The sequence below is a fragment of the Diabrotica undecimpunctata genome, chromosome 8 (assembly GCF_040954645.1).
Source record: "Diabrotica undecimpunctata isolate CICGRU chromosome 8, icDiaUnde3, whole genome shotgun sequence".
Taxonomy (NCBI): Eukaryota; Metazoa; Arthropoda; class Insecta; order Coleoptera; family Chrysomelidae; genus Diabrotica; species Diabrotica undecimpunctata.
The window spans coordinates 120,235,534-120,247,968 of NC_092810.1; the positions used below are offsets into that span (position 1 = coordinate 120,235,534).

Sequence of the window (12,435 nt, forward strand, 5' to 3'; positions counted from 1 at the left end):
CTTTGAGCACTTGGGTTATTTATTGGTCCCTTGAGTTGAGCGATCTGATATTACAAGTAGTAATTCTTATCTGGGTTTTGGATATTGGGCAGATCGTAATTTATTATTAAAAATTGATAATATCTGCTTGGGATTATATAAATTTCAAATTTGACGTAAGTAAATTATCTGCACAAAAAAATCAAATACACCTTTGAACTTAATTTTGTGCTCTTTTCAAATATTCTAGTGTTGTTTCAAGGTCACAACTTACCGTATTTCCACAACTCTGCGTTCTAACGTCTGTTGCTTGTCTATTTTTTGTTGCCTGTAGTTGATCATATCAATTTCATCTTATCCTTTTTCAACTGTTATTACTTGTGTGTCCTCTCTGTCTTCTTGAATCTAGTTCATAATTTTTATTGCAGTCTTTTTATTCAGTTACTACTATTTATCTTCTTTTTTGTCTATAATCTTCGTTCTCTGCGTTGGGGTTATTTATTAAGTATTTTTATGAGCTATGCTTCCCTTCTGCTTCATATAAATCGTCAGAATAGATCCTTTTTTTTTTATTTGTCTTCTTCTTCAGGTACCATCTCCGCTACGGAGGTTGGCAATCATCATAGCTATTTTAATTTTTGAGGCAGTAGCTCTAAAAAGTTGTTTTGAGCTGCATCCAAACCATTCTCTCAGGTTCTTGAGCCATGAAATTCGTCTTCTTCCGATGCTTCTTCTGCCATCTATCTTTCCTTGCATTATGAGTCGCAGGATGCCATACTTCTCGCCCCGCGTCACATGTCTTTATTCGTCTATATCACCCCATTTTTTCAATTACGTCGTCGGCTACTGTTTGAGCTGTATGCTTTAAACTCTGTGATTGTTCATTGGTATCATGTTTGGTCCCTATTCTTCCATATCTATTGGTAGCCTTTTCTGATATAACCATTTTATGTATATCTATCTCTCTTTAGTCTTCTTGTTTATGTGTCGTCTTCCCTCAGAAGGTTGGTAACCGTCATAGCGATTCGAATCTTTGATGCCGCTGCCCTGAACAGTTCTGTAGAACTGCAGTTGAACTATATTCTTAGATTGTTTAGCCAGGAAACGCGTTTTCTTGTAACATGTTATTTTATTTAGTAGCTATATTATGGTACCACAATTGTAGCGAGTGACTCATATTTTCAATGTAGACCTTTGCAGGTGTGAGGGGAAAAGAAATAGACGAGTCATAGGCATTCGGTTATTATTTAAAAAATAATTTTTTTTTTATTGTTATAATTATATTTATTATAATTTTTAAATGCTTTTAGAACGAATTGATTATCATAAACATTATTTTCTTATTTTATAAATGCCTTAGATGAAACTAATCCTTGTTAAATATATTTTTTTGGGAAATACCCCTTATCCGTTTAAATTAACAAACTTATGACTGATTTGAGCATTAAATTTAATTCCTATTGTCAAATGAGATTTAATAACATGGGATTAGAAAAAGGATCATCTAGTAACTTTTAGCGCAGGTAAAACTGAATTCAAATATATTGAATGTATGACACTATTCAAAATATACTTAGAAAAAGCCTTGACTACATGGAAAAGAAAATGCGAAGGCATGGAAGTACCGGTACGGAACGAATACCTATATACGTTAAGCTTTGCAGACGATCAGGTAGTGATTGCACAAGACCAAGACGACCGCAGCTACATGATGAAGAAACTACAAGAAGAATATACCAAGGCTGGCCTAGATATTAACCTCGGGAAAACAGAGTACCTATCTACAAGTGAAGAAGACATAGAAGATCTACAGATTGATGACAACGTAACAATCAAAGGAAAGGATAAATTTAAATACCTGGGGTTTATAATCACGAAAAAGGCAACAACAGAGGAAGAAATTACACAAAGATTAGGACAAACAAGAACAGCAATCCGACAACTTAACTCAGTATGGTGGGATAGACACCTAAATATGAAGACAAAACCACAGATTTATAAAACATTAGTGCGAAGTATTATGACATATGGGGCTGAAAATTGGATCATAAACAAGAAGAACAGCAGTAAGATAGTAGCAACAGAGATGGAATGCCTGCGAAGATGCTGCAGAGTAACAAGAATGGATAGGAGAAGTAATGACGAAATAAAGCAAAGAACATCAATAGAAACAGACATACTAACATATATAGAACAAAAAAGATTAAAGTGGTATGGACATGTAAGAAGAACTAGCGACAGCAGATGGATAAAGAGAATAACCGAATGGAGCCCCATAGGAAGGAGGAAAAGAGGACGACCCCGAAAATCCTGGAGGAACGAAGTAGACGACGCCATGAGTAAGAGAGGCCTAAACGATGGAGAATGGAACAACAGAGAGAGATGGAAACGGTTGAGCGAGGGAAGGCAGTGAATCCCTAAATATATATATATATAAAACTGAATTATTTAAATAATTCTTGGTCGGAAACTGACTTGACTGAATATTTATTTCCATAAAATATAAAAAATATGATCAAATAAATACTTACATTATATAATATCTAATTTGAGTCATCTACGTCATCTTCAGATTCATCAGTAGTATCTTCGCCTAAATCCACAACAACTGGTTCCATGGTAATTTCAATGAAATTATCAAGGTTTCACATATTGTGCTCTTCTTTCACTACATGCTCGATACATTTTATTCGTGACTGTGAGTCGCGATTGCTGACGGCACTATTAAGCAGATTTTTACATCATTGAATTCGAAAGTAACATTGTTCTATGCTACTTCATTATTATTTGAGCCCACATAAGTTCTATTGGGTTTAACTTAAAATGGTATGGCGGCAATCAAACTACAATTACGCCTCGTTCTCGCGCCATTTCATGTACTAATTATTTAATATATTTATCTTTATAACACCGTGCTAAGTTTAGTAACTCGATTTTCAAAATTGGTTCATTGAATTTAATTTTTTTTAGTAAGCTAATCCGCAATCTCGGCTTTTCTCCATTTAGTTGTTGGTAACTGTTCTATATGCCGGCAGTGATATGGAGCGTTATCCATAACAATAACAGATGCTGGTTCGATTTTTAACAGAATATCTGATAACCATAACCATTTTCATAATGATCTGCATAAATTTCCTCATGGTAATCTCCAGTCTTTTTAGAAATAAATGCATTTGAACCTCCTTCAACAAATCTCGAGCCGCTACCAATATAGCTAATAATAAGGTGTTTCCCTTTCCAGATGGGGCTTTTAAACAAACCTCTCGACAAACTATCTAGAAAAGTTTGTCGTTTGTTTTTCACATTTATATCCCACCAGACAGAGAAATATACGCTAAATGGAATAGAGAAGTTAAAAAAGACGTGGATAAGGCGAAAAATATAAACTGGGAGGCTAAGTGTGATGAACTGGACATATTTATGGGTGGAACAAAAGTGGCACAAGCTTGGAAAACATTAAAGCAGTTTAGGAAAAATGAGAAAAATGAAGACAACAATTTCTCTTTTAAAGTTAAATGAATGGGAAGAATATTATACGAAACTGCTGAAAGAGGATAGAGTAGAGTACAGATGGGAAAAGATAAGGGAATTAATAGACAACAGAGACGAAAGACAGGAAATTTATATAATAACATTATCTGAATTGACGGAAACCTTAAAAGAGATTAAAAACGGAAAAGCCGTAGGGCCTGGAGACATTCCCAAAGAGCTGGTTAAATATGGGCCGACTGCACTTTTAGAATTAATAGTAGACCTTTTCAATAAATGTATGTGTGGAGACCAGGAAATTCCTAAAGATTGGAATAAATCTTATATAAGCTTCATATATAAGAGATGGAATAAAAGAGACTGTTCCAATTATAGAGGTATTAGTGTGACGAGCTCTGTGGGCCGGTTGTACGGCAGAATATTAAAGAAGAGGGTTGAAAGACAGATACAAGATATTGAAGAACAAAGCGGCTTTCGTACCGGGAGATCCTGCCTTGATAATATATTTATCCTACGACAAATAATTGAAAAGCGTGTCGAAAGAAGTAGAGAGACCTATTTGGTATTTATAGACCTTGAGAAAGCATATGATAGTGTCCCGTTAAAGAAAATGTTTGAGGTCCTCGAAAGGTCCGGATTGGATTCGACGTATATCCGAGCGATATATAAATTGTACGAAAATGCAGTTAGTTGTATAAAAATTGGAACCAGAACCTCAAATGAATTTAAAGTCACTAAAGGCCTAATGCAAGGATGCTGTTTGTCACCGACACTTTTTAAAATATACGTCCAAGAAGCATTGAGAAATTGGAGAAATAAATGTAGATTTATGGGCATCGAAGTGGGACAAGAAACTCTGTATACATTGTTGTTTACAGATGATCAGGTGGTGGTTGCAACCGATGAGGAAGATATAAATTATATGAATCGAAAATTATTTGAGGAATATGCCAAATGGGGGCTTACTGTAAACATAAGCAAAACAGAATATTTAAAAATTGGAGGAAATCCCACAGATCTGAGGCTTGAAAACGCAGTCTTAAAAGGCTGCAACCAGTATAAATATCAAGGAAGCATCATATCAGCAGATGGCAGAGTTAAGATAGATGTACAAAACCGAATAACCCAAGGGAAAAAATGCTTACGAATACTGAATTCATTACTGTGGTCTAATAAAATAAAGATGCATACCAAACTTCGCGTATATAGAGCAATTGTAGAACCAATTACCACATATTGTGCCGAATGTTGGACGATGACAAAGAATGAACGAGATAAAGTAGACGTTGTGGAAATGGATTATCTTAGAAGGTCATGTCGAGTATCGAGAATGGAAAGAATCGAGAATGAGGAAATACGAAACCGTACAGGAATTAGAGATACTCTTTCAGGTAGAATACAAGGAAGGCAATTACAATGGTATGGTCACGTGATGTAAATGTATGTTCCGCCAGAAAGAAGGAAAAGGGGAAGACCACCAAATTCCTGGAGAAGAGAAATTACAAAAACAATGCAATCTAGAGGCTTAGAAGAGGGAAATTGGAGAGATAGGAAAAGATGGAGGCTGAAATGCGGGAAGCGGCAATTGCCGTAGGACCCCCGTTATAAAAAAAAAATATCCCACCAAATTTTTGTCATAGTATGTCCTTCATTTTACCATGATTCATTTGTATCATACGTTTTCCATCTCTTCGAAATTCTGCTATTTATTTCAGATACTTTCTACGCCATAAAATGATTTTTTCTTTTTCAGTAAGGTTACTATCCCTCTTCTCTTTAAATAACTAAAGTTAATTTTACGTAAAGTGCGTAACAAAACAAGTCTTGATATTTTGGGAATATTTTCATTAGACTGGAGAGAAGAAGCAATTTTTTTATAGTTGATAATCCCTTTTTGAAATAAAATTCAGGTACTTACTACGAATGGCCTGTTTGGTTATATCATCCAATTTTATTTGTTTCCTTCCTCTTATCGCAACCTTCAAAGTATTATTATCGTTTTTATCATCGTCTGTTTTTATTACTCTATACACACTAGCCTCTTAAACTTTTGTCGAAATACTACATAATGTAACTACATCGCTTACATTCATATTTTGTTCTCTGGCTCGAAGTCCTTCAAACACATTTCCAATCATATTTTTTCTTCACGTGTTAAATTGTGACGTTTCTTTTTGATACATGGTTCACTATTACTACTGTCAGTTACATTTATTATTTGTCACGAAATTGAATTAAACTAAATTACTCACAATTCACAAAAAGTAATCTTAAAAGCGCGTTCCACTCATGACACTACAAACAATTCTGTTCTCTGCTTTATGAAACCCCTGTCAGTGCGCTTATGAAACTGACTTACAGATAGCATAAAATAAAACAACTACCCGAACAATGGCGTTGTTGTCAGTTGCATAGCCTTAATCTGCGATGAAATTGTTGATCTCACACATTACCTTTAGAGAAAGATATAAACTACAACATTGCAGATAACTTCAAGTTGAATCATACACGCTAACAATGTTACATTTTCCCTATAACTCAAATCTTTTTCAAAACATTTGAACAGTTTAAAAATAGACCAGTCAAATTATTGAAATATATTTCATATAAAATTTCTTCTATCTAAACGTATATTCTTTGAACAGTGAGAGGAAGGTTTTTATCAATTTTTAAAAAATTAAACAGACTCTGCAATAATCCACTAATTTGTTTATTAAATAATAATTAAATTTTCTCCTTTTGTCGGAACAAAAATATTTTTTTCTAAAGGGTAAACGTCAAATTTTACTGGCCTATAAAAAACCATTAAAAGATGAGTCACTCGCTACAATTGTGGTGCTTTACTGTATATAGGTTATTTCACGAATATACGACTGTTTGGGATTATTGCGACAACGAATATTTTACTGTTCAAGTAGAAGTATGAAAGTAAATTGGTTCAATTATTATTCCAATAAAAAGGGTCTACTGTATGACATCTGAACTAAAATTATTTCAGTTAATAGATGTTCAGATAGATGCAAAATTTATTGTGAAATTTAATCCGAAAATAACAAAAATTTTTACGTAAACGCTCATTTTTACGCAAATGTGTTCATCAGACATTTGGGTTGGATTTCGGTGAAATGTATACACCAAAGAGGCGTGCCGGGTTTCTTTGATATTACACTATTTTATTACTTTATTAGGTACTACAACTGTAATAAAAATAAATGTACTATTTTTGATATAAATGAAAAGAAATTGGCAGAACGATCGATGGTTCAGAAACCAGAAAAAGAATCTATATAATATTTCACTTTGTTAGTTTTAAATATTTGTTTGCTTTTAGTGGATGTACTCTTAAAAGTTCCGAAAGTAACGGGTATAAGATACCGGCTATTGACAGTTAAGGTACCGAGTCGTTACAGATATTAAAAAGTAACGAAAATTTACATACCGTTTCATATATCGCCGACTGATTTTAGTATTAAAAACCGTCCGTATAGAGGTTTCCGGTGAAGAGAGGTGGCCGTTAAGAGAGAGTTTAGTGTAGTGTATTTGTTTATTGAAGCCAAAAAGGCAGAGACGTGTTTTAGATGTAGACAACTTTAGATTTAATGTACTTTTTTATTTTACTGCTGAGAAAACAAACGGGGACCCTTTGCGACCTGTTCAGTCCGTACATAAACGTGTGTGTGATGCACTCTGTATTAGTGAAACAAAAATAAAGTCGGTTTTGCAAAAAGCAAAAAAAGTGGACAAAGTGAACAAAATGTCGCACAATATAAATCTCGCCGACAACCAAAGACTATAGATCTTCCCGAAGGTTGCAAATTTGAAATCCGTGAGACAATATATAAAATGCGCGAAAAGAAAGAACATGTTTCTTTAGATTCAGTGCTACAAAAATTAAAAGACAGAAATATATTTGAAATTTGCAGAACAAGTCTCTGGAGAGTTTTAAGACAGATTGGCTTTAAGTTCAAAAAGGAAGACAATAGAAAGGCTTTGTGTGAAAGAGCTAGTGTCGTTCACAAAAAAATAGAATTTTTAAGAAATTATAAAAATTTAAAAAAGAATGTTCTTCCTTCGTTTATTTACACGAAACATGGATTTTTGCTAAAGGCGGTATCAAACGAATTTGGCAGGACGAGAGCATAAAATCCATAAAACACATCGATAACGGGAGAAAGAGATATATTATAGTGCATGCAGGTGGAAAACATGGTTTTATTGAGGAAGCAGATCTTGTGTTTTCATCAAAATCAGCCGATTATCATGACAATATGAATACGGAGATGTTTGTGAAATGGTTGAAAAAAAAAACTGTTGCTAAGTTTACATGAACCATCCGTTATAGTACTGGATAATGCTGCGTACCATTCGGAAATTTTAAATAAACAACCAACAAACACCTGGACCGTAGATAAAATAAAAGAATGGTTAGGTAACGAATAAAAATATTACATTTCCTCAATACTGTTTTAAGCCTCAATTACTAACGTTAGCTAAACCAAACATATATATAGTAGACGAAATTATACAAAGCTTTGGACATCGTGTGTTAAGACTACCGCCCTATCATTGCCAATTCAATCCAATTGAATATATTTGGAATATATGCAAAACATATTATGATAACCATATTGGATACAAGGTTTACAGTGACGAGGCAGTCTTGGAAACATGGTAACAAGCATTGGATATTGCCACTCCTGAAATTTGGGGGAAAAGTTTTTTGTTTTTTTTAACTAATTGAATATTCTACTAAATAAAGTACACTATTTAATCACTTAAGTATTGTTACACTTCGTTTAAATCATTTAATTCAAAAACTAACTTGTTTACAGTACTAAACTCAATGATAGTAATTATATAATTCAAAATCTGAAATACAACTGTTCTATTAACTATCAACTCTATATTTATATCATGACTTCATATTTAAATCTAAGGTTTATTTCTGCCATAACAGTATTTTAAAAATGGGGAGAATTTACTATTGTACAATTCAGCACAATGGACCATTTAAGTCGATACCTTAAACCGAATTTAAAACAGTCGTATATTCGTGGAATGGAGTATATCTTATAAACTTGGTCTATTTTGTGTATGGGTCAATTGTTGATATTACGAGTACTACAAAATGATTTGGGCTGATGTCCTGACCTCTTAATACTTTTATATCTCTTACCTGTCCTGTGATTCTATTGTTTACTATTACAGATATAATATAAACTATTACAGATCTTAGTCCACCAGCTGTTCATGTATACTTATGTATATCCCGTTTATGAATACTTCATGGAAGTTTGCCATTTTAGTAGCAATTTTGGCATTCAATTTTCCCATTGATACGAGCTGGTTACTTTTATTGTACTTTTTTATGATAGCGATTTTACAAGGATTGGAAAATAAACCCAAATTGTAATATTCTCTCTAATATCATTTATGAACATCATATTATTACATTGTAATAACTTAAATTGGTAACTGTGATAGTAAATACTTAAAAATAAATGTTAGCATTAAATAATTTATGTTAGGGGCATCTTAAAACATAAAAGAGCTGATATATAAAATATATCAACAATTTTTTATAATGTATTTATTGCCAAATACGGTTCTATAATCAAATTTGAATATAAGCATTTATAATTTTAAGAATCTGTTTTAAAATACGGAGTTGGTTTCTCAACTGATCCCCAAAACAATATTGTTTTCGTTCTTTCATGTCTCATAAAAAATATGAAAGGAACATCAACTCTGAAACCGATACTAGAGTAGCTTCTAGGTAGAGCAACAATGGTTGTGGCTGCTGCTTCAGTGCCAGCTTCTGTAACCTGCAGGAAAACCTTATGGATGACTTTATCTGCATATAAACCTGGATTTAGGTAATTGTTATCGGCTGATTGTTTGTTAATAAGATGTCTCAAATTATCAATAGTATCTCTAGAATTCGAGAATGGTTTACTAGATTTTTTAAAAGTTTTTTCGTTCGACATACTCCTCGCTATTCTACGACCTATTTTATTTCCAAACTTTTTGTAGATTACTTTATGTTCTCCTTTGGCATCTATCACAGTGTCTTCGCAAGTTGTAATATTATTAGAATTGTCAAAAATACTCGAACAGTTTACCGGATTGCCAAATCTATTAAAAATAATTACGTCATTGGGATTATCGTGGTGTGGAGTTAAAGGATTTATTTCAGATTCTTCATGTGGAAACCGTTTAAACGGAATGTTGGCTGGACCAGCTGACATAAGGCCCAAGTTTGCCTGTGCAGGATTGAATAAATTTGTAATATTTAATTTCGTCAAAACCGATTTCATGTTTAAAGTACTTTCCAATGTCATCTTAGGAAAGCTTACCAAAGCTTTTTTATAAATTGCCTTCTCCGCTAAAGACTCCAAATCTGCTTCTGTAATTCGATCTTCAAATTCTTTAAGCTTTTGTACGCTTGACTCAAATGGCATGATTATATAGAAGACAGTTTTATTTCCTTTGTAGGGAAGTCCTAAAATTTCACAACCTAATTTGTTATCTTTGAAATGCGGGAATTCGTCCCCAACTCCCATCATTTCTACTTCAAACTCCGAAGGCGACTTCCTGCCATTTGGGTAAAAAGGTCTCCTAGAATAAAACAAAAATTATTTTCCTTTTATAAATAAATGTAAAATTGTTGGTTTTAGTTTAGAAATTTTATAAAAATAAGATCTTAAGTCAATTTTTAAATACAAGTGTCCTTTTAAGTCAGCATTTGCATGTTACGATTCGTTTATTTGCAGAAATATGCGGCAAAGTATTCTCCATTGACATATTGGCACAAATTTAGTGTTTTTGATCAAATTTCATGTAAATTTGTTTTTCTGAGCTTATTCTGTATTTGAGGTTGTTAATAGTATCTAACACAACAAACAATCGGCATTAATATTTGTCGACTACGAGGAAGCATTCGATACTATAAGCCATCAGAAAATGTTAAAAGCATTGACAGAATGCCGAATAGACCATCGCTACACTAACATTATCAAATATATCTACCAAAATGCCATAGCTAGCATAAGAAACAAATAAATTCTGTATACAGCAAGGAGACACCATCTCTCCAAAGCTATTCACCACGCTTTTAGAACATACTTGTAAGAAGGCACATCTGAACCAGCATGGTATCAACATAAGCAGTATCAACGAAGCTCAGTCATTTGAGATTTGCAGATAGCCGATCGTATGGATGATGCAATAATAATGTTTGAAAAATTACATTCCTCCAAGAAATTAACGGACCACTTCAATAAATCAATTTTATTCGTAAACAGGCAAAGAATAAAAAATAAAACTTCACTTGATTTATTCTACATTTTATTAGTAATTATAACAATTTGTCTAATCATCAGAAAATGTTGAAGTACAGGAGAAAAAAAAATAAAACGGAAAATTCTAAAAAAATAATGATAAGAAAAGTAAACTAAAATATGAAAAAAGTCTTAATAACGAGTGTTTCCACCTCTACTACGTATAACAGCCTCACATCGTTGGCCCATACTTAAAATTAATTGGCGTATTTCATTTTGGTCTAGTTCTCTCCAAATCTGGATCAGCCTTTCTCCCAGTTTCTGTAAGTTGTTTGGTTGGATCGGTGTCGCTCTTAATCGCCTACCAAGGATATCCCACAGATTTTCAATCGGCTTTAAATCCGGACTATGTGCTGGCCATTCCATAGTGTTAATTTCTACCTCTTCTAGATAATCTCTGACGATCTGTGTAGCGTGAGGTCTTGCATTAGTAAGAAATTTTCACCGATATAAGGAGCGAATGGTACTACATGTTGCTCCAGGATCTCCAATATGTATCTTTCAGCTGTAACAGTTCCATTTTGTATGACCACTAGGTCCGTACGTGCGGTCAAAGAAATACCACCCCACACCATAACGGATTCTCCACCAAAAAATGTGGTGTGTGAGAAGTTACACTGAGCATATCGTTCGTTGGGTCGTCGCAATACACGAACACGTCTGTTGTTATTGTACAAACAAAATCGGGATTCATTAGTAAATAGCACTCGTTCCCAGTCAGCCTCTAACCAATTAACGTGTTCTCTAGCAAAATGTAGTCTCCCACTTCGATGCTCTGCAGTTAATACAGGACCTCGGCCGGCAATCCTAGGTGTTAAGTTGTATTCCCTAAGTGACTGGGAACAGTTTCAGTACTAATTTGTATAGCATGCACGTTTCGAAGCTGAATTTGTAGACTTCGATGTGTTGTTGTCGAAGAGCAGAAATTCTTAAAAATCGATCTTGAATAGGGGTAGTTACCTGGTTTCGTCCTTGTCCTGGTCTGCAAGTATGATCCTCTGTTTCGAGGAATCTTTCTAACACCAGCGAGACGGATGTGTGGGACACATTAAACCGACGAGCAATTCTTCGGTAACTCCAACCTCCTTCCGACAGTATCACTGCTTGGGCACATTCATCTCGGGTTAAATTACGTGACTGACGCTCCATAATAAGCACAATTAACAATAATCTACAATTAAACAGTAGCCGAATAAAATTCGTGAACAGTTGGAAATTAGTATATTTTTATAGAATTAGTACATTTTTGCTAATTTTTGTTTGTTGTAAAAAAAACTAAAGCGATAAAACACAGTCAATAAATATAGAGTTTATGAATAGCATATACAAGGGGCTTGCAAAATATAACATTACAATGGAAATTTTTATTAACGCTAATAAAATATTTGAATATTTCAAAGTGGTGCGTTAATTGGGGAAGTGTATATCACGCTTCATTGGAGGTCGGACTAAAGATTAATGTGAACAAGACGAAATAATAATGAATCTGGTGCTAAATCAAAATATTGCTGTTGATGGAAGAGATATTGTGCAGACTACATCGTATAAGTACTTAGGACATGAAATTCGGTAACCAGACATGCAGCTCCCATGTCGCATAGGATTAGCCTGAGCAGCGTTTGGTTAA

General features: G+C 33.8%; 1 protein-coding gene across 1 annotated transcript in view; it reads right to left on the minus strand.

Annotated features, from left to right (window-relative positions):
- Positions 1–8,883: 8,883 nt before the first annotated feature.
- LOC140449084 (uncharacterized) overlaps positions 8,884–12,435 on the minus strand; it is a 58,686-nt gene continuing 55,134 nt past the window's right edge. The window contains exon 7 of the mRNA XM_072542227.1: positions 8,884–10,086. Within this exon, the coding sequence (XP_072398328.1) occupies positions 9,111–10,086 (976 nt within the window). The 3' untranslated portion in view covers positions 8,884–9,110. The remainder of the gene's footprint in view (positions 10,087–12,435) is intronic.